At 53.5% G+C, this 27,463-nt stretch overlaps 1 protein-coding gene and 1 pseudogene across 1 annotated transcript in view; both read left to right on the top strand.

Annotated features, from left to right (window-relative positions):
* The window catches only part of FAM83F (family with sequence similarity 83 member F), a 34,091-nt gene extending 7,410 nt beyond the window's left edge, over positions 1-26,681 (top strand). The window contains exons 2-5 of the mRNA XM_021687693.1: positions 15,372-15,539; positions 16,066-16,187; positions 17,890-18,584; positions 25,250-26,681. Of these exons, the coding sequence (XP_021543368.1) occupies positions 15,372-15,539; positions 16,066-16,187; positions 17,890-18,584; positions 25,250-25,299 (1,035 nt within the window). The 3' untranslated portion in view covers positions 25,300-26,681. The remainder of the gene's footprint in view (positions 1-15,371; positions 15,540-16,065; positions 16,188-17,889; positions 18,585-25,249) is intronic.
* LOC110578178 lies at positions 16,481-17,029 on the top strand (annotated as a pseudogene).
* Positions 26,682-27,463: the final 782 nt, after the last annotated feature.

Below are 27,463 nucleotides of genomic sequence, written 5' to 3'. Positions count from 1 at the left end.
CTTTCATAGCTGGGCAGTGGGGTGCAGTGGGGCCGACCGTGTTTCTCTCTTTGGAGGAGGAGGAGGCCTATGCTTGGTTCCTCTGAAATCTGACACTTTGGGTCCCTGAAACTCTGAGGATGGTTGTTGCCCAGGGCATTCAAACATCAAAGATGGGCCTCAATAAAGGGGTGATTTCTTCATGACTTTCTCTTGGTTTTGTGGGGGGCAGATCCGGGTTTGTTGGGCTGCGGTCTCAGGAGACCAGGCCACTGCCAACGGAAGTACACAGTTGGGAGCCGGGAGCCTGGGTGTCCTCATTCTTGCTCAGGTTGTCTCTCTGCTCGCCCACTTGGTGACCTTGGGCAAATCATTTGACCTTGCCAGGCCTCCATCTCTGCATCTGTAAGTGGGGATAATTCTTGCCTTCTTGCTTACTTTCACAAGTCTGCTCTGAGGCTCTAAAGCAAGACTAGGAGATAGCACTTTGAAAAAGATGAGTAACATATGCAGATAAAAGGGATTTCTATGAAGAGGGGCTAACATTGTTGAAAGATGGGTGCTACCCTATTTCCTTTAATTAATCCAATCCTCAGCACTTCACAAGGGAAGTGCTATTTTCCCAGAGGCTCGGGGAAAGTACAAGGTCATAGAACTCGGAAGAGGCTAGCTGGGATTCCACCCAGGTTTGAGTTCAAGGCTTGTGTGCCTCTGCGACAAATGCCATTACCCTTGGGGATTGCCTTCTGGGGCCACCTCTTCCTCTGAAACTTACAGAAACAAAGTGTATTTGCTGCCAGCCAGGCTCTGGGAAGCTCACAGACGAGTTTGGAGACAGACGAGGACCCGGCAGCTAGCTGCTCTGATCTGTGCCGAATGGGTGAGAAGATTCTCTCTACTTGGAGACGTTGGGGTGGGTATCACCTGGAAACTGGGTGTAGGTAGCTTCTAGGGACCGAACGTTGTCCTCTTAATGGCCATTTTCTGGCCACCCTGGGGCGTGTGGCCTCATGGACAAGCTGAGACCTTGATGGGATTCCCAGCCGCCAACCCTAATCCTTCCATATTGTCAGCCCCTAGGATGCTGCCTCCCCTTGGCTGGTGACCAGATCCACCTCCCTTTTCTCAGAGTGCACAAGGCAGAGCCTGTTCTCGGGCAGTATTCCAATCTGGACGGGGGGAGGTGGGAAGCAGGGCAGAGAACAATTGAGCCAGGGTGGGTCCTGGCTGCCTGCCTGCCTGCCTGCGCTCCTGGCACTGTCCTGAGCAAGCCCCACCTCCCTGAGTCACTCTAGCGATCCCTGCTAGATCCCTCCCCCACCACACCTCACCACCCCAGGTGCGTGACCGGTCAGCTTTAGGGGCAGCTGCTGCCTTCCCCAGTTTTGTTTTTGCTTCTCTGAAGTCCGTGGAGTCTGTGGACTTGCTAATGATCCCATAATCTTAGCCCCGGAGTGGAGCCTATGGCTTTTCTAATTATTAGTCTCTGGACCAAGTTTCCAAGAATCTGTAAGCTCATCCCGGCATAGCTTGTATGGTGGTCCTCATTCTGTGGGGCCCCGCGGAGTGCTGCCTGGGTATGTGGCCGGCTCTGGATATTCTTTTTGTTCGCTTTCTAGCAGTGACTCTGCAAATGCTTGGGGCGGTGGCAGGGACCAGGGTTCTTTACTTTTTGGTGGGTCTCTGAGGACAGACTATGAGTGTTCTTAACTCCGCCCCCCCTTCCCCTGAGGGTTCCCAGACTGCCTGGAGCTTCCACACATTTGTTCATTCATTCAGCATGTTATTGGGGACCTATTATGTGCCAGGTTCGAGAAATATACAGCGGAATAAAATGTGGACCCTGACCACATTTTAATGGGGGTAAAAAGAAAAGAAACCACAGGGCATTTGGGGGAGGAGGTCAATGGCTGTTCATGAACAACACTCCAATGCCAGACATGCAGGTGCTGGTCCTAAATGAAAATTTATTTCATTAAATTTTCACAGCAAGCCAGCAACTTTCCATTTTACAGATGAGGAAACAGGTTCAGAGGGAGCAAGGTCACACCGCTGGTAACCAGTGGAGCTGGATGGAACAGAGTCTGATTCCCACGGAGTATGGGGCTGGCAGAGGCCTCCCAGGAATGGACAGCTGAAGCAGCCAGTGTGGAAGGAGGGCGGGCAGAGGGCAGGGCTGTACAAGGCCCAGGCCAGGGAGTGCACAGATTCACTTTATTCCTTGCACCCCAACGCCCTCTGGGCCACCTTCCCCAAGCGCACCCCTCCCTGCACTCTCCTCTCTGGGGAAGCCCTCCCAGATAGCATCACTTGGCAGTGACCACAAAGTTGTCCTTTCTGCTTCTTAAAACCTCCCAGGTAAACTTCCAGCCCCAGTTGTCTTGCCCTGGTGGATCAATCCAGAAATACCTCAGCAGGTACTTTCTGAGTCCTGCCTTGCTCTGCCCATGTATTGTCTAGTGCTCAGAACGCCAGGCCAGTAACCCAGACCAGCAGCTGATCCTAAAAATCATCTGTGTATCTTCATCGGATTTTTTTTTTAGCAGCTGATTTATCTGCCTAATTATGTTTAGCTTTAAGCTAATGTTAAAATGAGCTTGCATTAGATAATTTTCACTAATTAACACCAACTTAGTGCAGGGAAGTCATCCCAGAAGCCCGCCGTGGGGCACGGAAAAGCTGGCCTCGGATCTTAAAAAGAATTGCTTTGCTTACTCCCTAGCGGGTCACATATGGTTCTTCACGGCTGAATTAGTTGACCTTGCTCACATGGGTACAGTCTGTTCTCTTTCTCTGGAGAGCCAGCCTGGGTCTCCTTTATGTTGTCCCCTTCATCAACCTAGTTTGGGGTACAGGTGTCAAGAGGGAGACAGCCTCCTAGGGTCAGATCAACCGGGAATGAGTCCCAGCACCGCACAGCAGGGAGACATGACCTGCAGGCTCAGGAGCAGAGCCTGGCCCAGAGGCCAAGCGGTCGGGAGAGGAAGCAGCCTGGCTGGGCGGAATTGGGCTCCTGTGGCTGCTAGTGCATCACGGGAGCCTAGTGTTTAATGATGTCTAATTAGTGAGCTTGAAACAATGTAACAGGGCTACAGACAGCTGGGAAGCCTCTGCTGACAAAGCACAGATGCCCTGCTGGTGGGATGGGGGCAACTTGGCCTCCAGGCAGAGAACAGGACTCCACAGGTCTTGGCTCTGCCCTGTTGGTGGGCGGGGGCTCTGGTCCAGACGGTTTCCTCAGCATCCCGAGGGAAGTCCCCTACTGCGGAGGTCTTCTTAGAACATTTCCTGCGCATCAGGCTCTGGATAGGAGGGAATGACAGGTCTCTGTCCCCGCCCCCCGAGGCTCAGGACAGACACAGGCCTGAGCAGACAAGCATCCTGGGAAGGGCACACACCGCCCTCAGGGCTGGGGACAAAGAATGATCCTGGGACAGCCTCTGGGAAGAATGAAATAACGCTGGAGAAAGGGCATTCCCATCACCACGGGGATAGGGTGGTGGCAGCATGACTTAGGACACAAGGTGTGTGTGTTGAGGTAGGGGGACTGCTGGTGTGTTTGGAGAACATTGAGTGATTTCATGTGATGTGAATTTATTGTCAGGGGGGAGAGCGGGTTGGAAACATATAGAGGGTCTTCAGTTGGGTGAAAGGCTCGATTCTGTGGGCAGCCTGGGGCCAGAGTGTTTGAGCAGGGGAATGACATGTTCAGGGTTGTGTTGCTGGGTCCAGCTGCCAAAAGGGAGAATGATTGTGTTGCAGGATTTCTCTGCCTTTAGTGCCCGTGGCTCTTGGTCACACCGCTTTGAAGAATGAAGAGGTAGACCAGACGAAGAGTGGTGGGCAGCAAGGCAAAGTTTGTTGAGTGATGGTATAAAGCTCCCCGAGAGGGAGGGGGGCCGGAGAGGGTTGCCCTTGGAGTTTCTAAGTTTAGGGTTTTATGAGCTCTCTTGCGGAACTATCTTAAGCAGACAGGCTGTGCTGAGTCATGCCAATCAGGGCTTTGGTCACGTATCTGTCTACCTATTAGGTTCATGTCTACACGCTGATGGTCTTTTTTTTGGCTGACATCTGGGGGCTTATGTCTTAACTGCCCCTTGCCCATGATGGTGACAAATGCTTTGTGGTTAATTGTCTTATTTTAGGATGCTTTGCAGAAGTCACTTCTGCAAAGGCTGCAAAGCAGAATGTGAGGGCGGGTCCTGTCTAAGCTGCAGAACAGGATCTCAGCGCTGTTTTACCTTAGCTGTCCTGACTCCATCTTTTCTTGTTGGGGACCCTGGCCCTGACTACCTAACTGTCCAACTAACTCCTAGCAGTTGGGACTGTGTGAGCTGGTCTCCCGTCCAGCTACTGCTGAGCCCCTCCTGTGTGCCAGGCACTGTCAAGGAGAAAGGGCAGAGCCTGGCCATCGGGGGGCAGCCCCATACCTGGTTCTGTAGAGGAACCATCGCATTTCTGTGCTTCCTCACAGAACCACGAGGCAGCTTCACTTTACAGGCAGAATTCAGAGGTCTTCCCGCCAGTGTGGGATCCCTGACTCCGAAGTCTGCTTTCCCCACTGCACTAGGTGCTTGGACTGGGGCTTTAGCAGAATGAATCTGGAGCCCAGGGTGGGACGTTGCGAAGGGGGTGGGGGCAGGGCCAGGCGGTATTCCGTGGGTGTCCTCCCCGGAGCGGGGGCGCTGTGCAGACCTCCCCCGTTGGCTCTCGCAGGGAGCAGACAGGGAAAGCTTTCTTACTCAGTTGTTCATACCCTACCTGTGCGGGATCGGTGATAATTCAGAGGGAGCCTTGATGACAGAAGGAAGTCCGGTGTACCCCGAGCGCCGAGCGCCCCCACCCCCAAGATGAGCTGTCTCCATCCTCCAGCAGCACCTCGCTGGGCTCCACTAGGAGCTGTGCCGGTGGGGTTCCTGGTGCCACGCCGAGGTCCCCACTACTCCGGAAGCCGTGGGCTTCCTGCGTTCTGGCTGCTCGGCAGGCATGTAGAGACACCGGGCATCGCTCGAGGAACAGTGCATCGTGCAGACTCTTCATTTAATTGAGCTGCCCTTCCCCTCAATTAGTTCAAGTTCTGACCTTTCCGTAAATGTAGTGTTGTCTAGGCTTTAATCACCACCCCAGGCTGGGCCTGCTGGGCATGGTATTGAACAAAGGAAAAACATCTCCACCTTGATGTCTGAGCCTGCGGTTGGCTCCCAGCAGCCGGCTCCCTGGGAGCTTGGCGCCCCCTCCCTGGCTCTCTTTCTCTGTCGCCCCTCCTCCAAAGTGATGGCCCCCTCGTTCTGCTTTCAGTCTCTGAGAAGACAGCACCAGCCTGTACCCGCGGCTCACACCAGGCCAAGCCCTGAGCTCCTGCACCGCCTGCATTACCTCGCTTAAAACCCAGAACAACTCTGAAGGCATCACCTCCTCCTTTGAGGAAACCGGGCCTGAGATGAGATGACTCACTCAAGGCCATACAACCAGTAAGACTGTCTGCTTCCAGAGAGTGTATTCTCGTGCAAACACCAGTCAGGACTCGAAGTGTGACCCATCCGCCACCGGCGTTCAGATCACCTGGGGGGAAGGGTGTTGCTAAAGTGCGTTCGTTAAGGACCTGCTGGATCAGAATCTCTGCAGATAGGACCCTTGAATCTGTACGTTCAGCAGGCACGCCCCCACCCGCCCCAGATGATTCTTTATACACTGAAGTTTGACAAACACTACCCTGTAGACCTTGAGCCCTCGCTGGCGAGATAAGGGGAGACTCCTGGCTGGCTGACGCAGCAGTACCCTCCATGGGAAAGGGAAGGACTCCTCTCTGGTCCCAGACAAACGGACTGCCTGGGCTGCCAGATAGATGGCCCGCTGCCGCCCTCCCTACCCCGAGGAACCTTAGGGCTTCCGGTGGGGGGAGTTAGCCTCATTCACCCATTAAGGGGTCACTTTAATGACCCCCTATAACCGTACAGCTTTTTCAGGGGATTTCATGAGCATGACCTCCTCTGAGCCTTGCAACAGCCCTGGGAGGTGAAAGTTGGGCCCCAGGCTCACGTATGTAATCAGCGGGATGCAGGAACAGGTGGGCTTTCCTTGAAGGGCTGTACCTTGGTGGGCTTCCGTCCCTTCCTCTCCAGAAAGAGGTGACTGTCAGCCAGCAGCCCTGCGATGAACAGGCTCGGCCTGTGGCCTCTTGCTTTTCCCCACCATGGAGCAGAGTGAGAAAGGCACGGATCTTTGCCAGCAAGGGCAGCCCCACCCGCCCCGGTGCTCGCCGCTCCACGTCAGCAGGGCGCTGGGGAAAGCCGTGAAGGAGAGCGCGGTATTGTCCTGTTCCACCGGAGCAGCCTGATTTTGTGTGACCAGAGCAGACTGGGGGCCTCGCCAGAGTAGATCTGTGCCAGAGCTGCCCTGTCCCCATCACCTGGGGGGGTGATAGGTGGGTGTTCTGGGGAAGCTCCGGACTGCGGTCAGAAGCTCAGGCTTTAGTCCCACCTCTGCCCAACAGAGTAAGTTAACCCTGGAGCTGGGCTCCAGCTGTGAAGTTTCTTCCTGCTTCTGGGGTTCCGCGCACCTGGCCTGCCCTCCAGTGCAGGGGCTAAGTGCCGAGGGGTGGCCTGCGCGCAGGCACAGCCGAGGGGCTTCGTGGGGCTGACATGCAGCCTGTGCTCCACTTCATGCCTTGCATCCCATCACGGGGAGGACGGGCTCTTCGCCGAGGTGCTTGCTGTACATACTGCCAGCAGCCCGGCCTCCCGGCCTGATGTACGTTGGTTAAGTACTGTCCTCACGTGAGCCTGGCAGCTCCTTTAAGATCTTGGGTGCGTAGGACAGAGGCAGAGACCAGACTTTTGAGCTGTCACTCAGGTGGCAGTCCTAAAAGGCCCCAACTTCTTTTCCCTTCTGTGAACCCTTGAGGAAGAGCTTTAACTCTTGCCTTCCAGCAAGACGATCTAACCAGGAATCTTGCTTGGTATTATTTTTTTTCTCCACCTCAGTGCCTTGTCATTAATGAAATAAAAGATAACTACAAAGCTACAACTGCACCCCACAAATACAACATGCAGACATTCATTCTGCAAACACAGGGAACTGATTTTGTGTAGAGATGTCCCCTGAGGGTGGAGACTGAGACGAATCACATGGTCCCTGCCATCCAGGAGCCCACAGCCCAGGGAGGGACAGAGCTGATCAGCAGATGTTACTTACAATGCAGTGTCAAGGACCTCGCACTTGCCTGGAATACAACGTGGGCAGGAAGCAGGGAGCGGCGAGTACTGCTGCGTAGGGGTAGGGAAAAGTTCAGGAAATTCTTGGCTGAGCTTGAAAGCTGCACAGGAATCTCACCGGGGTATGAAGGAGTAGGACCGAAAGGACTGAAAACCACCTGATGTGTGTAGAGGTTCTCAAAGGGATTGGGGGGGTTGCGGTTTTGCCCCCAGGAGACGTTTATCAATCGTGTCTACAGACATTTTTGGTTGTCACCACTCGGACTGATGCTACTGCCATGCTGCTAAATAGCCTGCATGGGACAGCCCCCCCCAGCAAAGAAGTACTCTCCCCCAGATGTCAGGGCCACAGTCGAGAAACCCTGTGTTAGGGCAATGGTAGGTCATTCTGCGCAGCTGAACGCAAGGGACCGAGGTGATACGGCCCAAGATGAAGCTGGAGAGGCAGAAAGGGGCCAATCAGAAGTCCCTTCAAATGCCAAGCTAAGGAGTTTGGACCTCTCTTGAGGGCCCTGGGACCCCCCTGGTTCATGAGGCTGTTGTCTGCGGGGATCACTGCTGTGGAGAATCCGTCGGAGCACAGAGACTAGGAGGAGAGACTAGTTAGGAAGCTGTTCCAGGAGTTCAGTAAGAAATGAGGGGGCCTGAGTGAGAGCAGCAATACAGTGGGAGTAGGAAGGAATTGACCCACAGAAGGTGCACGGAGCAGGTAGGACCCGCTGGGCTCAGCGACCAATCAGATGTGGTTAGTGGGGGAGTAGGAGGAGGCCAGTAGACTAGGGCTTCTGGCCAGGGTGACCAAGAGGATATTGATTTTGGAAGTGCCTGTGGGGCAGGCCGGTGAGATCCACACCCCATGTCTAGTCTGGGTCATCCAAACACACCGGGGTGCTGGTCTCCAGCAGTCTTGAGCAGAGCTGCCTTGGAGTGCAGGGGGAAGGTGGGAGTCCTTTGGTTATTTTGCTATCTAATGGCAATTAAGGAATCCAGACAGAGAATCTGAAAAGCTGGCTGTGTAAAGGTAAATGACAGATAGAGGGGAGTTCTGAGGCTTCCTAACCCTCCCCTGCCCCGCTGCCCCCCCCTGCCCCTACGCCAAGGCAGGATATCAGAGGAGGAGATGTTAAGCTAACCAAACACCTGATGAGAAGCATTGCAGCATGATGCGGGCCACAGCTTCTAAAAACTCCTGCTGCCTCGAATTAACCTCTCCCCCCGGGGGCTGCACATCAGTGGGTAACCAGGTAAAGGACACTGGGAGCCTACTGCTGGGAGGGGGGTGACTTTTCTCTGCTGACAAAATCTGTCTCCCCAGGTTCTGAGCCTGTGACGTCCTTCTTTTCAAACCCCATTTCCCGTTTGCACCGGGAGTCTCGAAGTTGGGTTTGGGGTGGAGGATCACGTGGCACATTGAACACCACGGGCAGAGGGAGCAGGGGAGCTGGTTTTCCTGGGGCTGAAGCTGCGGAGCTGAATGTCAAGCAGTACCCTCCAGAGACCAAAGCTGAGGGTAATTATCACTTCTCCTCCACAACGAGATTGTAGGAGTCAGAGAGCAATTGATTTGTCTTCCTACTACAGATATTTCACTGTTTAATTGGTAGTGACATAGATGGCTGGCTCTCGCCAGAGTGCCGCACACCAAGCCTCCTGGAAGCGGGGCCCTCGGGACTCCTCTCTCCCTCCGGCTCTCGATCCGTTTTCACATCACATCCTCCACCAGGTGGGGTTGGGTAGGGGTGAGGGTGGCCAGCTCCCTGCTTGGTTTTGCAGTTGTGAAAGGGAAGCAAGAGTGTGAATCCAGAAGTGCCTTGAAAGCCAGTTGAGCACTCCCTGGCAATACACTGAGAGTTGACTCTGACCTGGACACTGTAGAGAGTTTGGAAATGAGCAAACAATGGCCTCTGGCCTCAGACAGCACTTGGGAGGGAAGGTATCAGAAGCCCGGCAGATGGAGAGGAGGGTGTGCTCTGATGCATTGGAGCCCGAAGCGTCCAGTTAAAACCCTCCATGACCCAGCCCAACCCCACTGTACTCACTACCCCGAACTGCTCTGGCCACCTGCTTTGGGTTTGTCTGTCTGTTTCGGACCTCAAGTGCAGAGCTGACTGCAACCCTTGGGTCATGGGCCACTGCCATCATCCATCCACAGAAGGCGCCTCCTGTTTTGTTTTCTTCCATTCCTCTCTCCCTCCACAGGCAGACACCCTAAGGTGTTCAGTATATGTCCCTGCACATGTCTGTACCCTTGAAAAACATATGCAGTGTTATTTTATGTCATGCGTTTTTATTTACATAAATGGTATTAGGCTAGAGATCTCATTCCCTGACATTTTATATCAAACTCTCCATTTTCAAAAGAACTATCCAGGTTCTGCACTGGAACCAGTAATTCCTTCTGCTGGCTACCAAGCACTCCGCAATGCACATTCCTCCCATTTTCCTTACCCATTCTTCTAGAGACAGACATCTAAATCGTTGCCAGCTCCTTGCTATGCCGAAGAAAGCTGCAGTGAATGTCTTTGTTCCTGCCCCATAACAGACTGTTGCAAAGATCCAAGAGGTTCCCTGGGTGCATGACCAGAGTGGCATTGCTGACTTGAGTTATGCACATTCTTTTTTTTTTAAAAGATTTTATTTATTTGACAGAGAGACACAGTGAGAAAAGGAGCACAAGCGGGGGGAGCGGGAGAGGGAGAAGCAGGCTCCCCGCTGATGTGGGGCTTGATCCCAGGACTCTGGGATCATGACCTAAGCGTCAAGGCAGACACTTAACGACTGAGCCACCCAGGCGCCCCGGTTATGCACATTCTTAAATCCACCACGCTCTGCCCGCTGCTGAAGGGAGTAGCTGCACCAGTGTTCCCTCCCACCAGTAGTGCATGCGGTTCCCCTGCATTTGGGATTAGCGAGCTTTCTCACTTTTAGTGAATCTTATAGTTGTAAGGCGGTATCTCTCTCTCTCTTATCTCTTTGCTTTCATTTGAGTTTTTCTGATTACTAATGAGGTCTGCTTCTCTTTTTATACTTATTAGCCATTCAGGTATCTCCTCTCAGAATCGCCTATTCATATCCTTTGCCCATTTTTCTCATTAGTTCCCTGTCTTTTTCTTGGTGATTTGCAGGGATCCCTTGTATATTATTAATTCCTTTTGGTTGTAGACATTGCAGGTATCTTTTCCCTTGTCAACAGTTGCCTTTATCTAATGGCATCCTCCTTTGAACAGAAAATCCCTAATTTGTCAAATGCATTATTTTTTTTTAAGGATTTTATTTATTTGAGAGAGAAAGAGAGGGAGTGAGAGCATGAGTGGGTGAGGGTAGAGGGAGAAGCGGACTCCCCACTGAGCAGGGAGCCCAACGTGGGGCTCAATCCCGGGACTCCAGGATCATGACCTGAGCCACCCAGACACCCCAAATGCATTATTTTTTAAATTTCACTTGCCTTGTGACTTGTGCTTTTAGACTCTTAAGAAATCCTCTTACCTATCTTATCAATTCCTTTATTAGTTTTATCTTTCACATTTAGGTATTCAGCCTACCTGAAATCTACCTTTATATATAGTGTAAGGCAGGAATACACTTTTTCTCTCAATAGTAAGCCAATTTCCCAATAACATCTACTAAGCAACATCCTTTCTCCACTGAGTTGTGATTCTACCTCTGTCAGACTTCAAGTTCTGTATGTTTATGGCACAGAGTTATTTCTGGTCTCTGTTCTGTTTCATTAGTGTGTTTTTCAGTTCCTTCCTGTCTCAGCACCACAATGCTTATTACTATGGTTCGGCAGTTTATCTCACTATCTGGTAGGAAAAGTGACCCCTTTCAGCTTTTCTTTTTCTTTTTTTAAGATTTTATTTATTCATTATAGAGACAGAGCACAAGCAGGGGGGAAAGGCAGAGGGAGAGGGAGAAGCAGACTCTCTGCTGAGCAGGGAGCCCCATGTGGGGTTCGATCCCAGAACAGAGATCACGACCTGAGCCGAAGGCAGACGCTTAACAATCTGAGCCACCCAGGCGTCCCTCAGCTTTTCTTTTTCAAAATTGACTTAGCTATTGTAGATCTTTATCCTTCCTTGCATTCTAGAATTATTTGAGTTCCTCAAAAAAATTTACTGACTTTCATTGGAATTGCATTGTATTTTATTAATATGGGGAGAATTCAGTTTTTCAAATATTGAATCATATTATCCATGAACATAATTTATCTCTTCATTTATTCACATATTTTAAAATATCCTTGAATAGAGATTTCTAAATTTCTCCATAAAGGTATTCTTAAATCCTATGTGTTTAAAATTGCAATGTTGATCTTATTTTTTCTCACCTTCCCCCTTTTTTAGTTGATTGCTACTGTAGTATAAGAATGCTGTTGGCCTGGGACGCCTGGGTGGCTCAGTCGGTTAAGCGTCTGCCTTTGGCTCAGGTCATGATCCCAGGGTCCTGGGATCGAGTCCCACATCGGGCTCCCTGCTCTGCGGGGAGCCTGCTTCTCCCTCTGCCTCTGTCTCTCTCTCTCTCTCTGTCTCTCATGAATAAATAAATAAAATCTTTAAAAAAAAAAATGCTATTGGCCTTTGTTAGTTTTTCTTGTATCTGGCAATCTTGCTAAATTCTCCTGTTAATTCTAATAATGTTCCTCTGCATTTTGCTGGGTTTTCTATAAAAATATCATCTCCAAGGGTGGCTCAGTTGTTAAGCATCTGGCTCTCGATCTCAGCTCAGGTCTTGATCTCAGGGTCATGAGTTCAAGCCCCACGTTGGGCTCCACACTGGGCATGGAGCCTACTTAAAAAAAAAAAAAAATCATCTCCAAATATGGGTAGTTTTGTTTCTTCTAATCCTTCTCTTTCTTTTTCATATTGCATTGGTCAGCACCTCCAATACTTTTTTTTACCACAGCAGTGGTAAAAGTTATTGATGTTCTTGAGACTTAAAGGGAATGCATCTAATGTTTTTCTGTTCAGTATGTTTCATGTGGATTTTTTGTAGATAGCCGTTATCAAGTTAAGGAAGGTCCCTTCTATTGTTAGTTTTTTGAGTATTTTAATCACAAATAGGGATCTCATGTTATCAAATACTTTTTTAAAAAAAGATTTTATTTATTTATTTGATAGAGAGACAGCAAGAGAGGGAACATGAGCAGGGGGAGTGGGAGAGGGAGAAGCAGGCTTCCCGCTGAGCAGGGAGCCCGATGCGGGGCTTGATCCCAGGACCCTGGGATCATCACCTGAGCCGAAGGCAGACGCTTAAGGACTGAGCCACCCAGGAGCCCCTCAAATACTCAAATAAAAAATATTTTATTTATTTATTTGAGAGAGAGAAAGAGCATGAGCAGGGTGAGGGGCAGAGGGAGAAGCAGACTCGCCGCTGAGCAGGGAGCCCGACGCAGGGCTCCATCCTGGGACTCTAGGATCATGACCTGAGCTGAAGGCAGATGCTTAACCCACTGGGCCACCCAGGCACCCCATGTTATCAAATACTTCTAAAAACCTATTAAGATAATATATGATTTCCCCACCTTGACCCCATAAGTGTTATAAATTAAAAGGACAGATTTTCTGATGTTGAATCATCCTTCTATTTCCAGGATAAACCTTACTGGATTATGCTGGATTATGTTTAATTTGCTTTTAACGACTTAACCATGTCATTCTCACTTTCAGATTCATCAATGTGTAAATAGTCCTAATATTCTTTTTGCCATTTTTACTATTTCTTAAATAATATGATTTTTTTTTTTTTAAGATTTATTTATTTGACAGAGAGAGACACAGCGAGAGAGGGAACACAAGCAGGGGGAGTGGGAGAGGGAGAAGCAGGCTTCCCGCTGAGCAGGGAGCCCGATGCGGGGCTCAATCCCAGGACCCTGGGATCATGACCTGAGCTGAAGGCAGTCGCTTAACGGCTGAGCCACCCAGGGGCCCCAAATAATACGATTTCTTAAAAAGTAAATATGTGTGTGGTTATTTCTGTTTTTACTCAGCACTTTATCTGCATTTCCTGTTTTTGTCAGCCTTGTCAGAAGTTTGTCTATCTTGTTTGGTCTTTTTAAAGAATCAGCTTTTGATGTGATATTTCTAAAATACCTTACAGAGTCTGAGAGACTTGAGTTCAAATCCCTGCTCCGCTACATGCTAACTGTATGACCTTGGACACATCATTTAGCCCCTTTGCATTTACTTCCTCATCTGTAAAATGAGAATAGTCCTCCTTATTGTGAGGATCAAATTAGAAAATTTACCTAAAGCATCTGGAACAGCGTGGGGCACATGGAATGTGCACAATGCATATTAGTCCCTGTCCTCAGTTTATGTTTATGATGTGTTCTTTGCCTGAAATGCCTGCCTCATAGGCTTCTGCTAGCCCATGTGGATGCTATGTGCAGATTAGAAAAAGCTGTCCCTTCCTCAGGCAGACACAGTTTCCATTCACCCCCTCAGCCCAGAGCCCATGTGCAGTGCACAACCTGCATACCCATGCATGGCAGCCCTGCCCACTTGCTGGCTCGGTTTTCCTCCCTGTTCATTTCTCCTGGTCCCTGAGGCTGCCCATTCTTCAGGTCTTAGCTTCCCTGGTGAAGCCTTTCTTAAGAAGTTCTCCTATGGCCAGAAGTAATCATTCAGTCTCCCTCCCTCCCGCTGGCCCTCCTCCCACCCCCCTTCCGACTTTGAACTCACATCACATGTCATTTGTACATCTCTTAAAGCATTTATCTCATTTTGCCTCCTATCTTATTTAGTGCAAATGGTTTATCATTCCAGTGGGATTAACCCCTTGAAGTTAGGGATTAAAGTTTGTCTTTAGATCCTCCCTCTGCCTATGGGGCTCAGTAAATGTTAACTCGTATGGATGATTGAGTATGAAATGTAGGAGCCAAGAACAGTCATAAATAATACTGTGTGAATTGGGGGGGGCGGGTCTTTAGAGGCAGGGTGATGGTAGAGCACATGTGTGAGGGTGGTGGGGATGGAGGATACCACTGTTGAGCTTACCATGTGCCAGGCAGTGTGCTAAGTGCTCTCATGGTTTATCTCCCTAAGCCCTCACAACATCTCTTTGAGATAGGTGCTGTTATTAGCTGGGGCACTGACGAGTCAGTGGTGGAGCTGGTCTACTAGGCCTGGTCTGTCTGACTTCAGTGTTCAGGCTTTCAGTGGCAACAACTAACAGAATCCCTCAACTGTACAGTGATTACCATTTATTTAGGACTTACTACATACCAGGCACTGTATTTGATGCTTTACGGATGTTATCTAATCTCGATGGCAAAATAAAAGTACAGGGTAAAGGGTATCCCCACCTTGCAGATAAGGAAACAGAGGCTCACCAAGGTTAAGTGACTTGCCTAAGGTCACTTGCATAGGAAGTCATTATAACCAGATCTGTTGACCCCAAAGCATTCCCTTTCCTCTGCATCACATGCACAATGCTTGGGGCCCGCAAGAAAACCCTGCCACTAGAGCAGAGGAAGGTTTGCATAGGAAAATGGAGGAAGTTAAGGTCAGAAAGGCAGATCTGCCTCAGGCTGCAGAAAGCCTCAGCTTCCAGGACAGATCTTCAAGGACGGGCTTTTGGAAATCAGGAGTCCTAGGCAGTGACCTTAACTTGAGGGTAGTGTGGGATGACCCGGCCACTTGGAAGCCAAGGGAGTTTGAGCTAACTGGAGCTCTATCTGAAACCGCACCAAGGGGAGTATGGAACTTTGCACAGATCTAGGGAGATCAAAGCGCCCAGGCCTGCAGAGAAAAGGGTTTGAGCAGATTTGCAGGTGGTGGTAATGAGTCCATCCCATGCTTCTCAGCGATCTCATCTTCTTGAGCCTACTTGTTTCCCTGGGCCGCTAGGACCAACTTTCCTCAGCCTCCTAGGTCTCCCTGATATGGCTTCTGAAGAGCTGTTGAAGAATGCCCAGGGTGGGGTAGTGGGGATTTGTCAAGGATGAAGTACAAGGAGCACAGCCTGGACCCCCAGGCATTTCTCAGAGCAGAGAGCCCATCTCCGGGCTCAGATGTGCTCAGAGATGGGCAGGGACGTGGAGAGCCCAGGAGTGGTGCAGATGGGGTGTTTGACTCTTGGCCTCCAGTTACCTAGGCCCAGCTGGTCCTCTGTGGGCCACAGTGTATCGCTACAGACATGGAGTCACCACGTGCCTCACTAGTGCCCTTCCCCATCCAGGTCATTGCGGTGGTCATGGACCTCTTCACTGATGGCGATATCTTCCAAGACATTGTGGATGCTGCCTTTAAGCGCCAGGTCCCAGTATATATCATCCTGGATGAGGCAGGCGTGAAGTTTTTCTTGGAAATGTGTCAGGGCCTAGAGCTCACCGACTTCCGTATTCGGGTAAGTTGTACCACTGGGGTAGGAGTGGAGGTTGGGGAAGGAGGGCGGGAGATGAGATGGAGGCTGCCTCTGACCCATCCTCTGCCCAGTTCAGGCGCACAGGTGAGCATGCTCAACACCTTTCTTTCTGTCTAAAACCTTGCTTATGAATAAATAACCCTAAATTACATGCCCAGCTTAAATTTCAACTCAAGACTATTGAGGCTAAGAAGGCAGCTGTGGCCCAGTCCTGGGGTGTTCACCCTGCAGAGTCACTGTCAGGATCAAAGCTAGGGCTATGTTTCTCTTCTGGGGAGCTTTGGAAGCAGGCAGGCACCACTCTGGGCTCATCTACGCTCAGAGCAAGATTTGCTAACTTCCTCTTGCTCTCCAAATGGGGTTCCACCTCTACGGCTGTAGGAAGCAGAGTCTAGTATAGACAGGAACCAACAGGCAGGTTCCACGGACAAGAGGGTTCCTCCTCTGCCCAAACAAAACTTGGCTCAGAGCCTCATGAGTGACAGTGCCTTTCTCCTCTTCTCAACAGAACATCCGTGTCCGCTCTGTGACGGGTGTTGGCTTCTACATGCCCATGGGGAAGATCAAGGGGACCCTGTCATCAACGTTCCTAATGGTAGATGGTGAAAAAGTAGCCACTGGATCTTACAGGTGAGTCGGGACAGGTCATAGAAGAACCCCGGAGGCCTATATTTGTAGTAACAAATGTACATGGTCAGGAAGACTCTGGACTGGAGCCCCCATAGTCGTGGGTTTAAGGCGTATTATCTGATCTAATGGCAAAGAAGAGCCTCCTGGCCAGTCCCTGCCCTCAAAATTTCTGGCTACTGGATTATTCCAGAAAGACGGTCAACTCCTCCTGGGCATTAAGTATGGCTTGCCTTTCATGGTCCACAGCAGCTGGTTGCATTTTGAGGCTAGTCATTGGGTGGGATAATCAGGAAGCAGAATGAACCAGATCTGGGAAAGAAATGTGAGGGTGCGGTCTCTCTTGCTCAGGCCTGTGGCGCCAGCAGGATGGGTAAGGGTCGTAGTTTTCGTACTGCCAGGAAGCTCCATGGCCGACGAGATCAGAAGTGGCATGATAAACAGTACAAGAAAGCCCCTTTGGGCACAGCCCTGGGCGCCAGCCCTTTTGGAGGTGCTTCCCATGCAAAAGGAATTGTGCTGAGAAAAGCAAGCGTTGAAGCCAAGCAGCCACATTCTGCCATCAGGAAATGTGTCAGGATCCAGCTGATTAAGAATGGCAAAAACGTCACAGCCTTTGTACCCAGTGATGGTTGTTTGAATTTTACTGAGGAAAATGATGAGGTTCTGGTGCTGGATTTGGCTGCAAAGGTCATGCTGTCGGTGACGTTCCTGGAATTCACTTTAAGGTTGTCAAAGTAGCCAATGTCTCTATTTTCGCCAAATACAGAGGCAAGAAGGAAAGACCAAGATCGTAAGTTTTGATGGCGAAAACATGACAATAATAAATTTTCATATGCCAAAAAGAAAAAGAAAAAGAAATGTAAGGGTGTGGTGTGGAGGAAATGTGTCCCGAATTCGATTCAGAAGTCAGTTACCAGGAACATGAGAGACTGTATCTGTGCAGTCTCTGTCCTCCAAGTAAACTGAAATCTAGGTGAGACGAGAGACCTGGGCCCGTGAAGCCATCAGTAAGTGGCAGGAGTCCTCTGACGTGGCTAAAGTGTGGGGGTTTGCAGACACCGAGTGCTCTAAAGACTCAGAGAAGAGCCATTATTAACAAGAGCAGCAGGGCGCCTGGGTGGCTCAGTCGGGTAAGCATGTGCCTTTGGCTTGGGTCATGATCTCGGGGTCCTGGGATCGAGCCCCGCATCGAGCTCCCTGCTGAGTAGGGGGCCTTCTTCTCCCTCTCCCCCTCCCCCTCCCCTGTGCTTGTTGTGTGCGCTCTCTCTCAAATAAATAAGTAAAATCTTTAAAAAAACAAAAAACAAAACCAATAGCAGCAGCTGCATCCGTCCTTATTCAGTGTGTGTTTGTGCCACATACTGGACTAAATGTTTTACATGTGGTGTCACACGTGAGCCTCACAACACTTTTGTGACTGGACGCCCCATGAGCCCCACTTTACAAGGCCTCCAAGGGTAGAAACCAGGTGGGAATCCAGGCCTGCCTTCCCATGCCCTTGCCTGCTTTCTGCATTTGAGGCCAAGACCTGGGAAAGAGGGAGGATGTGGGTCCAGGAGGCCCCTTCCACCACGCAGCAAGGCATCTGCCCTCCGTGGTAGATGAGGTTGGGGTGGGGGCAGCGGGCTGTGCAGATGGGACGGCCAGGGGCCTGCCACAGGCTGGGCCTACGTGTTGTGCTTTTCTGTCCCCACGTTCCCAGGTTCACCTGGAGCTCCTCCTACATGGACAGGAACCTTCTCCTCCTCCTCACAGGGCAGAACGTGGAGCCCTTCGATGTGGAGTTCCGGGAGCTGTATGCCATCTCCGAGGAGGTGAACTTGCACCAGGAGCTGAACCTGGCAGGGGGCGCCGGGAGGCTCGGCGCCAACTACTCCTCCACCGTGGCTCGCAAGCTAATCAACCCCAAGTATGCCCTGGTGTCAGGCAGCCGCCACCCCCCCGGGGAGATGATGCGCCGGGCCGCCCGGCAGCAGCGGGAGGCCGGCGGCGACCCGGAGGAGCAGGAGGAGGGGGGCAGAGGCGGCGAGGCGGCCCGGCGCCTGGAGGCCTTCCTGAATGACCTGGTCACGCTGGAGCAGGTGCTGCCCCCCGTGGAGCCCATTCCCTCTGGAGAGCTGACTCGGAAGGACGGCAGGATGCTCTCTCACCTGCGCGTGGACCTGAAGCCCAGACCCCCAGAGGCGCTGGTCCGAAACGGCAAGGGAGAAGCTGCCAACGGGGAGGCCACGGCGGCCAAGGACGGCAGGCGCTTGAGCAAGAGGCTCTTCAGTCGACGGGCCAAGAGTCCCACGGTGCCCAACGGTGTGACCGGCTCCCTCTGCACCGAGACCTTTGCAGAAGTGCGGCTAGTGACGGGGAAGAGGCCCAAAGAGGGCTCCAGTGCCAACATCTCAGGTGAGCCCTCCGCCCGCGGCGCCCTGCTCGCCACGCCCCCCGTCCCCCTCCGGGAGCCTTGCCTCCTCTCTGCAGACAGGCAGCGTGCCGGCGCGCAGGGAGCGGGAGCCCTGAGCTCCGATGCTGCCCAGTTCCCCTGCTGCTCGGGCAGGTCCGAGTTCACTTCCTCTTCTCTCCAAGCGGAGAAGGACGGGGTGCCCGGGTGGCTCAGTTGGCTGAAGCGTCTGACTCTTCCATTTCAGCTCAGGTCATGATCTCAGGGTCTCGAGACCGAGCTCCTGCGTGGGGGCTCTGCGCTGGGCATGGAGCCTGCTTAGGATTCTCTCTCCCTCTCCCTCTGCCCCTGTCCTCGTGCTCGCTCGCTCGCTCTTTCTCTCTCTAATAAACAAATAAATCTTTAAAAATAAAGAAATAAAAGGGGAGAAAGCTGCCTTGCTCAGCTGCTCTGAGGATATAAAGTGCTCAGAACAGTGCTGGACATGGAGTTGTCCGAGAGCTATCGTTGCTACTACCAGGCTTGGAAACTTTGTCCTTTGTCAGTGAAGAAACAGACACGGAACAGCTGAGAGGCCTGACCCCGGCTTGACCTCTGCCTCTGAGTCTAGGGCTCATTCTAGAAAACCTGTTCCCTGCCACATCACCTGTCATCAGGATCCAGCCGGCTCACACACACCCCACCCTCACCTGTGCCCCACCAATGCCCTGACCCACTTTCCTCATTTCTGTTGTAAATAGTGTGACTCGGCTCTTCCGTGTGCTTATTTGAGAAGTGGTGTTTGCCATGCTGCTTACATTCGGGAGACATTGTTCCTGGTGGCCGTGTCTTTCTGGCTGGCTCTTGGGGATCCCCTGGAGGTCTGGGCCTTTGTGTCTTTCTCCGGAGCAGGACTTTCTGGAGGCTGGTGGTGGCAGCCGGGGCCACTGCCCGTGCCTGTCCCCGCGGCAGCACCTCCCAGTGGAAGGGGTCTCCATGCTGGGGTTTCTCCCATGGCCGTGGCGCTCGGCAGCAGTGAGACCGGCCTCCCACCCGGCCAGGGAGGTGATGCTGGGGCCTTGGCCTGGGCAGCCTGAGTGCTTCCAGGTCTGTTGTGGCCCCCACGGCCCCAGCTCTGACCGGATCACAGCCATCTTCGCCCCGCCGCTGACCCCCGCCCAAGCCGGCCACAGAACCTGGCGCACCCCGTCTGCGCTTCTCCACGTCAGGACAGGCCGGGGAGTCCCTGTGAGTGTGGGACGCAGGGCTGCCAGTGCTGTACCTCCATTTGGCCGGGAAGTGCCTGGTCCTTCAGGAGATGCTTCTCTCTTCCTTTTTCCTTACAACAACCACAGAGGTGGCTGCTAGAAGCTCAGAGAGGTGCATTCGGTGGGCCCAGGGCACAGTAAGTGGTAGTGGGGTCAGGACTCAAACCCAGGCCGGGGCCCGTGTCCTGCCAGTGGGGCTCTGTGTCCTGCACAGAGGGGTGCTGTCCCCCCACTCCTGTCCCCGCTGGGCTCCCTGGCGCCCCCAACACCAGCTGCTCTGCCACCTTGCACCTCTTGTTTGGAGGAAGGGTTGCCATGGTGAACACCTGGCAGGGAAGGGCGAGGGAGGGGCGAGCCCAACCACAAGAAGGGCCACTTCCCAAGTCCTGACTGTAGGTGAAGTGGGAGCTCTCGCTCCCTTCAGCCCCTCACCCTGAGGTGCTGTTTCCATAGAAATGAAAGGCCCATTGTCTTGTCCCTTCCGGCCACCTTTCCTAAGTCTCTCAGCAGCGAGTTCCCCTGCTTGGAGGACTGGGCTGGTCACCGTCACTGACACTGCCCTCTGAGTGTTTTCGGACGGTGCCCAGGAGCCAGCCAAGCGCGTGGGGCTGCGCCCCGGGGAAGGTCCTCTCCTGAGTGCCCGGCACACCGGCACATAAAGTCAGGAAGGCCCCGGGGATGCCCAGCAGGGTCACCCTATTCCTTCTCCATTCTTTAGAAGAAATACAGAGTGGCCTCATCCAGCACAGCCTCGGCTCACCTGGCTGGGCATCCCGTTCACGGGGGGCCTCGTAGTCAGGTTGCTAATGAGCCCGTTCCTCTCCCTGCCGCTTGCTTCCCTCAAAGGGCAGTGGCAAGAAGCAGGACCCCTCTCTCCCCACAGGCCCTTTTCTTGGCCTCCAGCTTCCCAAACACTGGACTGCAGCTGGGCTGTCCTGGTGCCTCGTCTCAGAAGCTAAGTCACCAGGACTCTGTGTGGCAGAGGGTCGTGTTCCTGACTGCATGGGGCCCCCAAGGTTGGAACTAGTAATTCCAGTACTCTGGGAACTGTCATCCAGGAGGAAATCACTTTACTACCTTAGAGCCCTCACCTAGGGAAAGGATCCTTTTCCTACAGAACATTCAGGACATCATCAGAACAGACATCATGTGGGATCTCAGCTCCCAGCACTTTGCTCCCCATACCCTGGACCCATCCATTCACCTCCCAGGGCTGTTTCCTGTTCCTGAGCCAGGGAGGATTTCGGAGGTCCCTCTGAGCTCCTGATTCGGACTCTGTCCTCTCTCTCCCTGCTGCCCTCTTGTCCAGGGAGAGCCTGGGCTGATGGATAGGGTGCGTGGAAGAGAGAAATAGAAAAGCTAAGTGCTGGCAGCCTGTAAGATTGCTTGATAAGAAGTATGTAGTTGTCAAGCCGCATGCAGATTTTTGCAGGTCCAAGTGTGGCCCTTGGGAGAACCTTCGGAAATCCCTTCCGAAGGTCTGGGGATGGGCGGGGGGTGTCTTGTCAGGGTTGGGGGGGCGCGGGGAGTGTTGCCTCGTGGTTTGAAGGCTCACTGCCCCCTCTACTGGTGGAAGCTGAGCTCCTTTTCCTTCTGGTTTTTCTCTCAACTGAGACCTTGTTTCTGCACTGGGTGCACTTAGGACCTTTCCCAAGCCTGCCACCTGTGTCCATCCAGGAGCTTGGGACAGGCCCTCTGGGGCAGAGATCCCAATCTCAGGGAGCAGCATTCACTGGAGAGCCTTGTTAAAACACGGTGGGGAGTCTGTATCGCTGGGCTGGGCTCAGGAATCTGCCTTTTAAACAAGTGTCCTGAGTGTTTTCCCATGTAGGGGGTCCCCAGGGCAGCGGATTATGACAACACTCGGGTAGGCCCTGTTCTCACAGGGCTGCTAGGCTGGGGGGCGGGGGGAGGTTCCAGGTAATGTCCTCCAGGGAAGGAAGAAAGGCACAGACATTCCCTGACCAGGTGCTGGGTGGACCCATGCTAAATGCTGTCACACAGAACTCACAACCGCCCTGCCTGATGACATCGTTCACAGATAGGATATGCAGAGAGGCAAGCTTCTGTGTCCCTGGTCACTCGGGGAGATAGGGCAGCATGGTCTCTTGCCTCCCCGGGCCCTGCACAAAGCACTGTGGCTATTTCCAGAAGGCTAGGGTTAGTGCCACTTTCCTACATCATTAAAGACTATTTGGAAGGGCCAGAGGCTTCTTACCAATGGACTCTCGCCCTGGTATCCCATTAGTGGAGAGTGGCCATTAATACCCCAGAGTACCTTCCGAGGTCGCCTGGGCCCATGCTTTTCTTCCCAGAGTTCTCTGAGGGGACTGCAGTGACAGTTGCATTTCCAGAACTCTCCTGGGTTCCCTGATTCATGCATGGGGGGCCACCCTAACTGGCAGTGTGGTCTGGCTCCTAGTTCTGTGGCCACTGGGCTCCTGGATTTGGGACTTCAGGCTCACCTGTGTCATCCCTGGGGGCTGGAGGTCTCAAATGTCTCTTGGAAACCTGGGCCCCTGTCTGGGATGGAAGGTTGGGGAAGTGCTTCTAGGGTTCAGAGCTCCCTAGGGGACCTGTGGGCCTCCAGTTCCAGGATAAGTCTACTCAAGAGCTGTCTTGAGTAGAGTTTCGAAATTCATTGTCACTCCTGAGCATCATGGGTCATGCCCCAGCTGGTATTTGGAGGTCTGACTTGATAAAGCCAAGTACTGTTATCAGTCAGGGTCCCAACCACACAGCAAGGTGAGGGGAATCGAGTGAGCATCCTTCGAGGAACTGATCCCACCTGGTTCTAGAAAAGAGGCCAGCATCCTTATTCTCATTGGCATATGTCATGGTCCCTCTGCCTTTCTGGTTTCCCTTGGGCCTCGCCAGGGCTTCATCACCAGCTAGGTGAGTAAGGGCATGTACATCGCCCAGCCAAGATCTATTGATGCTGCTATTGTTGGTAGTATTGGTATGAACCTTTAAGTAGCTTGCCACTGCCTGGTCATCCATTTTACTCAACAAATATATATCTATGCAATGTTTGCTCTGTGCTAAGTTCCTGGTACAAGAGCAAACAAAACCAGCAAAACCCCTGCTCTTATGGAGTGAATACCGTGCTGGAAACAGAAGGACAGGGAGGGCAGTGACCCTTTTATAAAGGGTGATCGGGAAGTCCTCTCTGATGCAGGGACAAAGGGGCATTTGAACAGAGACTTGAATGAAGAGAGGGAGAACGCTGTGTGGACATCCAGAGGAAGAACCTTGCAGAAAAGGGGAATATGAAGTCCTGAGACCCCTAGGGAGGTAGAGCTCATGGTCCTTGTGTGGCATTCGGATCAGCGGCCTTGCCCTGACGCCCCAGGCCCCTCCACCAGCTCCCACCTCGACGTTGGGTCTCACTTCACTGTTCGCTCCCTTTGAAGTTTGGCCTTCCCTCAAATCTCCCTTGGGCTGCCCGTGTCACATACACTTTGTAAAAAAAAAAAAAACAGAACAAAATGGCCATTTGTGTATTCTTCCCTGTGAACCTGAGCAGGTCTGATTCTCCTCAGTCCTGCCAAACACCTACACATGCTAGACTCTCAGTCAGCGTGCACTGAAGAAATGATGGCACACACGGAGTTTGTCCTCAAACCATCTCTCCGTCAGAGGCATAGAGATGAATCCTGAGTCTAAAGAATCTCTGCAGGCTTTCGTGGCCGGATGGAACGAGTGGGAGGCACAGCCTGGCAAACCTGGACTCTCCCCCCCGCCTCTCCCAGCCTCCCTGGGCGGGATGGGGGGCGTGCAGGAGCCAGGGCAGAGCGCAGGCCTGGGAAGCAGGCCCATCCTTCCCACCGCCCCCCCCCCCCCCCCCCCCCCCCCCCCCCCCTCCCCCCCCCCCCGGGATGCAGAAATTGATCTGCTTACCTGCCCCCAAAGTGCCCCCCCCCCCCCCCCCGCCCGGGGAGGAACTCTGCATCTGCTCAGTAGGCCAAGCAAACAAAAGACGCTGCCAAGGAGAGGCAGTGGGGACGGCTGTGTCCGTTGTAGCCGTGAGGGGACCGCGGGACAGCGGAAGTAAGCAGCGGCAGAGCTGTGTCAGAGGCAGCCTGGCACCACCGTGGAAGATGACCCAGGCGCCTTGACCCTTGGAGCCCTCAGGGAGGGGGTGGCACAGTCATCCAGCCCCCCTCCCACCTTTTCTAAGCCTTACACGCTCTCAAGCTTGGCCTCCAAGGAGGCCCAGCTGGACTTGCGGCAAGTCCCGAGGAGCGGGTTCAGTCTGCCCAGACAGGGGGGTGGCGAGCCGAGCTTGAGGGGGGTGGGGAGGGGAGGGGCTCCACTGGAGCCTCTTCACTGTCTCCCTTACTAAGGGCCCAAGAGAGGAGGCAGCCGCCACATGAATTAACGTCACAGCTGGAGTGATATGGGAAGGTGGTGTGGGCGCCAGGGAGGTGATCCTTGCGGTGTAGAGAGGGGCCAGCAGGAAGGAGCTCAGCAGCCTGTACCCGGGAGAAAGGCAGCCCGTGCCCAGGAGGACAGAGGCCCAGCAGCCTGACACCTGGAGGGCCAGAAATGTCAGTGTCTGCCTCTCCGCTCCCCCACCCCCCCTCCCCTCTGCAGCTCTGGGAGCAGAAATCCAGCCAAAGAAGCCACTGGCCTCCGCTTTGGGGTTGAAAGGAAGTAGAAGTGGATGGAAGGGACCTGGGAAGAGGAGAAGCATGCTTCTCTGGCCTGGAGAAGAACAGCTTTCTCTCCCCCCATCTTTCCCCTCAATGAAGTGTGCGTCCTCCCTCCTCTGTCTTAAAACCACCCCCCTAAGCCTGTGGTCTGAGCCGTGCTGCCTGGCTCTCCATCAGCCTGCTGACCCTGGTGACCCCTCCCGGGGTGCCTGCACGGTGGAAGGAGCTGAGGCTGGATTTGGAAGGCCAGGCGCTGGTGCTGGTGTCAACTGGCTCGGGGAGCTGGTGGCCCGGCTGCCCTCAGCTGTAGGGCAGGGCTAATAACACCTTGAGGTGCAGCAGCTACCCAGGGGGATTAGCTGAGAGAGTGACTGGTTGTGCTTTGTAAGCTGTGAGGGAGACTGCATACAGTATTAGCTACTGGTAAACCACCTCTTGGCGAGATTTCAAGTCATCGATTATAGTTGTAGATTGGGGTTCTGGATCCTTCGCGCCCCCCCCCCACCCGCCGCGACGCTGCTGAGGTCAGGAGGTGGCAGACCCCTTGATATCCCAAACAGTGACGGTCTTTCTGAGAGTACCAGACAGGGAGAACCTTTCCTTTTGCTTTCCTGGGGGCCCTACTGACTCCAGATCAGCACCTTGGGAGGGAGACAGTGACCCCAGCCCCAAATTTGAGGAGTGGGCAGTGCACAGGAGAGGAATGGGAGGCGAGTCTGCTGAGCACTTCACTTACGTCTTCCTTGCCTGTGTCACTTGTCTCTGCAGGTAAAACAAGTCCCAGTCTTGCCAAGGCCAGCAATTGTGTGATTTCCTGAGCCATAGGTCAGCAGTGGGTAGGACCTGTGGATGCCCCCAGCCCTGTCCTGTGGAGAATACAGGTCAAACCCTGCACCAGTTTGCACTTCGGACCCTCACTTGCTTCCTGCCCGACAGCCTCTATCCTGGCCTCAGGGACCCTCAAGCCCAGATGTGAGAGTCTGCAGCATCTCAAGACGACCACACGCCCCTACAAGACTGTCGCTGGCTGGGCAGGGGTCACTCCTTCTTGTTTACATGAAGTGGAAGCTTGACTCATGTCTGCTCTCCTTTATGCTGGACCCCCTCCCTCCACTGGGCCAGCCTTGCCCTGCAGGTCCCCAGATGGGGTGAGCCCATGTCTTCATGCCTAATGCGATGGGGTCTCCAGGGCAACCCTAGCTCCCTGACTTCTCCTTCCCTGGGCTTCCTGGTGCTTCTGGTCTCTCAAGAGGTTTGGTGGGATATAAGGGAAGAGGACGGATGGGGCTCTGGGCCAGGGAGCCAGTCTTGACCTAGGCTCTGAACTCAAGGTAGAAGGTGCAGCGAGGACAGCTTGGGCACCGGCTGCTGCGGCCTTCCTGGCCCGGTTCCTGCAGGCTCCTGTACTAGACCTGGAGTGAAATGAGGGTCAGGCCTCCCCTCAGCCAGGGGCAGAATCTGACCCTGCCATTCTGAGAGCCCTCATACTGAGGTCTCCTTCCCCTCCCTCCCCACCATCTTAGCAGTCGCCACTCCAGTCGTCCAGACCTCCTTGGCTGTTGCAAACACATATGGGGGTTCTTTTTGTGCCTTTGCCTGGTGCTGCTCCCTCCCTTTAATAAAGTGCCTTGATTTGCAGCCCAGGGCAGACAGACAGAGCTTGGCCGAGGGTGGGAGGTTCAAGTGGTATGGGAGGTTAAGCCCTGCAGACAAGGGCATGTGTCCTTTCCCACCTCCCTCCTCCCCCCCCCCCCACCGCCATGGCCCTCAGCCCCCTTCACCAGCGAAGATTTTTGTGCCTTCTCTAGTTGCATTTCAGCCGAAGACCAGCCTTTGCCTCCTGCCAAAAGTCAGGCTGCGTCTAGAAGCCTTCGCCTCCCCAAAGGGGCCTGGCCTGATTGCCACACCAGGCCAGGGAGAGCAGCCTAAAGTCACACACCACCCCCTCCCCGCTTGTGTGACCACAGGGGTCTGAGGAGAGATTTCTTGAATGGACAACAGAGAAATTACCAAACTGCAGGCTCTGCGAGCCTATGGCTGGGCGATCATAGCCGCAGGGAAGCCTAGGGGCCGCATTGCCCAGTGGAAGCACCACCAGGCGGCCTCCCCCAGCCTCTTACTTCTGAACCAAACTTGTCTGTGTGTCTTTCCTTCTGCAAAAACCCTGGGGCACCAGCAGCACCTGGAGGAGGGGCCCAGGTGTGGGGTTGGGGGAGGGCCCTGGGGGCATGGAGGTGAGCCAGGAGGTGGGATGATAAGGTGCGGCTGTGGGGGGGAGAGCCTGGCCCTGGCGGGGAGGAAAGGAAGGGTGAGCCTGCTTCCCAGGGTGGGACCCTGACCCACCTCCTTGAGCTTTTCTGAGGATTAAACACTTCCTGGGACGTGCTGGCAATGTGGCACGTGCTTGTTCTGGAGGGGAGGGAAAGGGGAGGTGAAAACCAGGCCATGGAGGGTGTCCCCTCTGCTCAGGGCCATCACCTTGACCCTATGAGACACAGGTGGGCAAATGACAGTCGGGGAAAGAGGTCACCCTTGGTGGGGAGAGTCTCCCTCTGGGGACAAGGGAGGAGGCCTAGGGAAGGGACCAGCTCCTAAGTGTTCTTCCCAAAGGTTTCCCGTGCCTTCCCTCCCAGAGAGGCTGGCCTCCTGTATCCCCTTGCCCTCTTCTGACCCAGAGCAGGCCCAGTTCCTCCCGAGCCCTAACATGTGGGAGGATCCAGAGTGGAAGTGCCAAGTCCCTGTAACCTGGAGCCAGGCCTGCCTTTCTGCCCATTTTCCCGGGTGCCAAGATGGGGTTTTCCCACTTTGTTCATAGAAACAAGGGGGCGGGAGACCGTGGGCAGGCAATGTGGTGGAGGAGTGCTGGGTGCCACAGCAGGGGCCTCCCCTCCGGCCTGTCTCCTCATCCCCTCTAGAGGTTTGGACAAGATGGCCCCTGACCTCCTCCAGCCCTGAGAGGCCTGGGACAAGACAGTAGTCCAA

This window comes from Neomonachus schauinslandi, chromosome 5 (assembly GCF_002201575.2).
Source record: "Neomonachus schauinslandi chromosome 5, ASM220157v2, whole genome shotgun sequence".
Classification (NCBI taxonomy): domain Eukaryota; kingdom Metazoa; phylum Chordata; class Mammalia; order Carnivora; family Phocidae; genus Neomonachus; species Neomonachus schauinslandi.
Note: the sequence above shows the minus strand (reverse complement) of the source record. Positions and strands in the feature narration are given on the sequence as shown.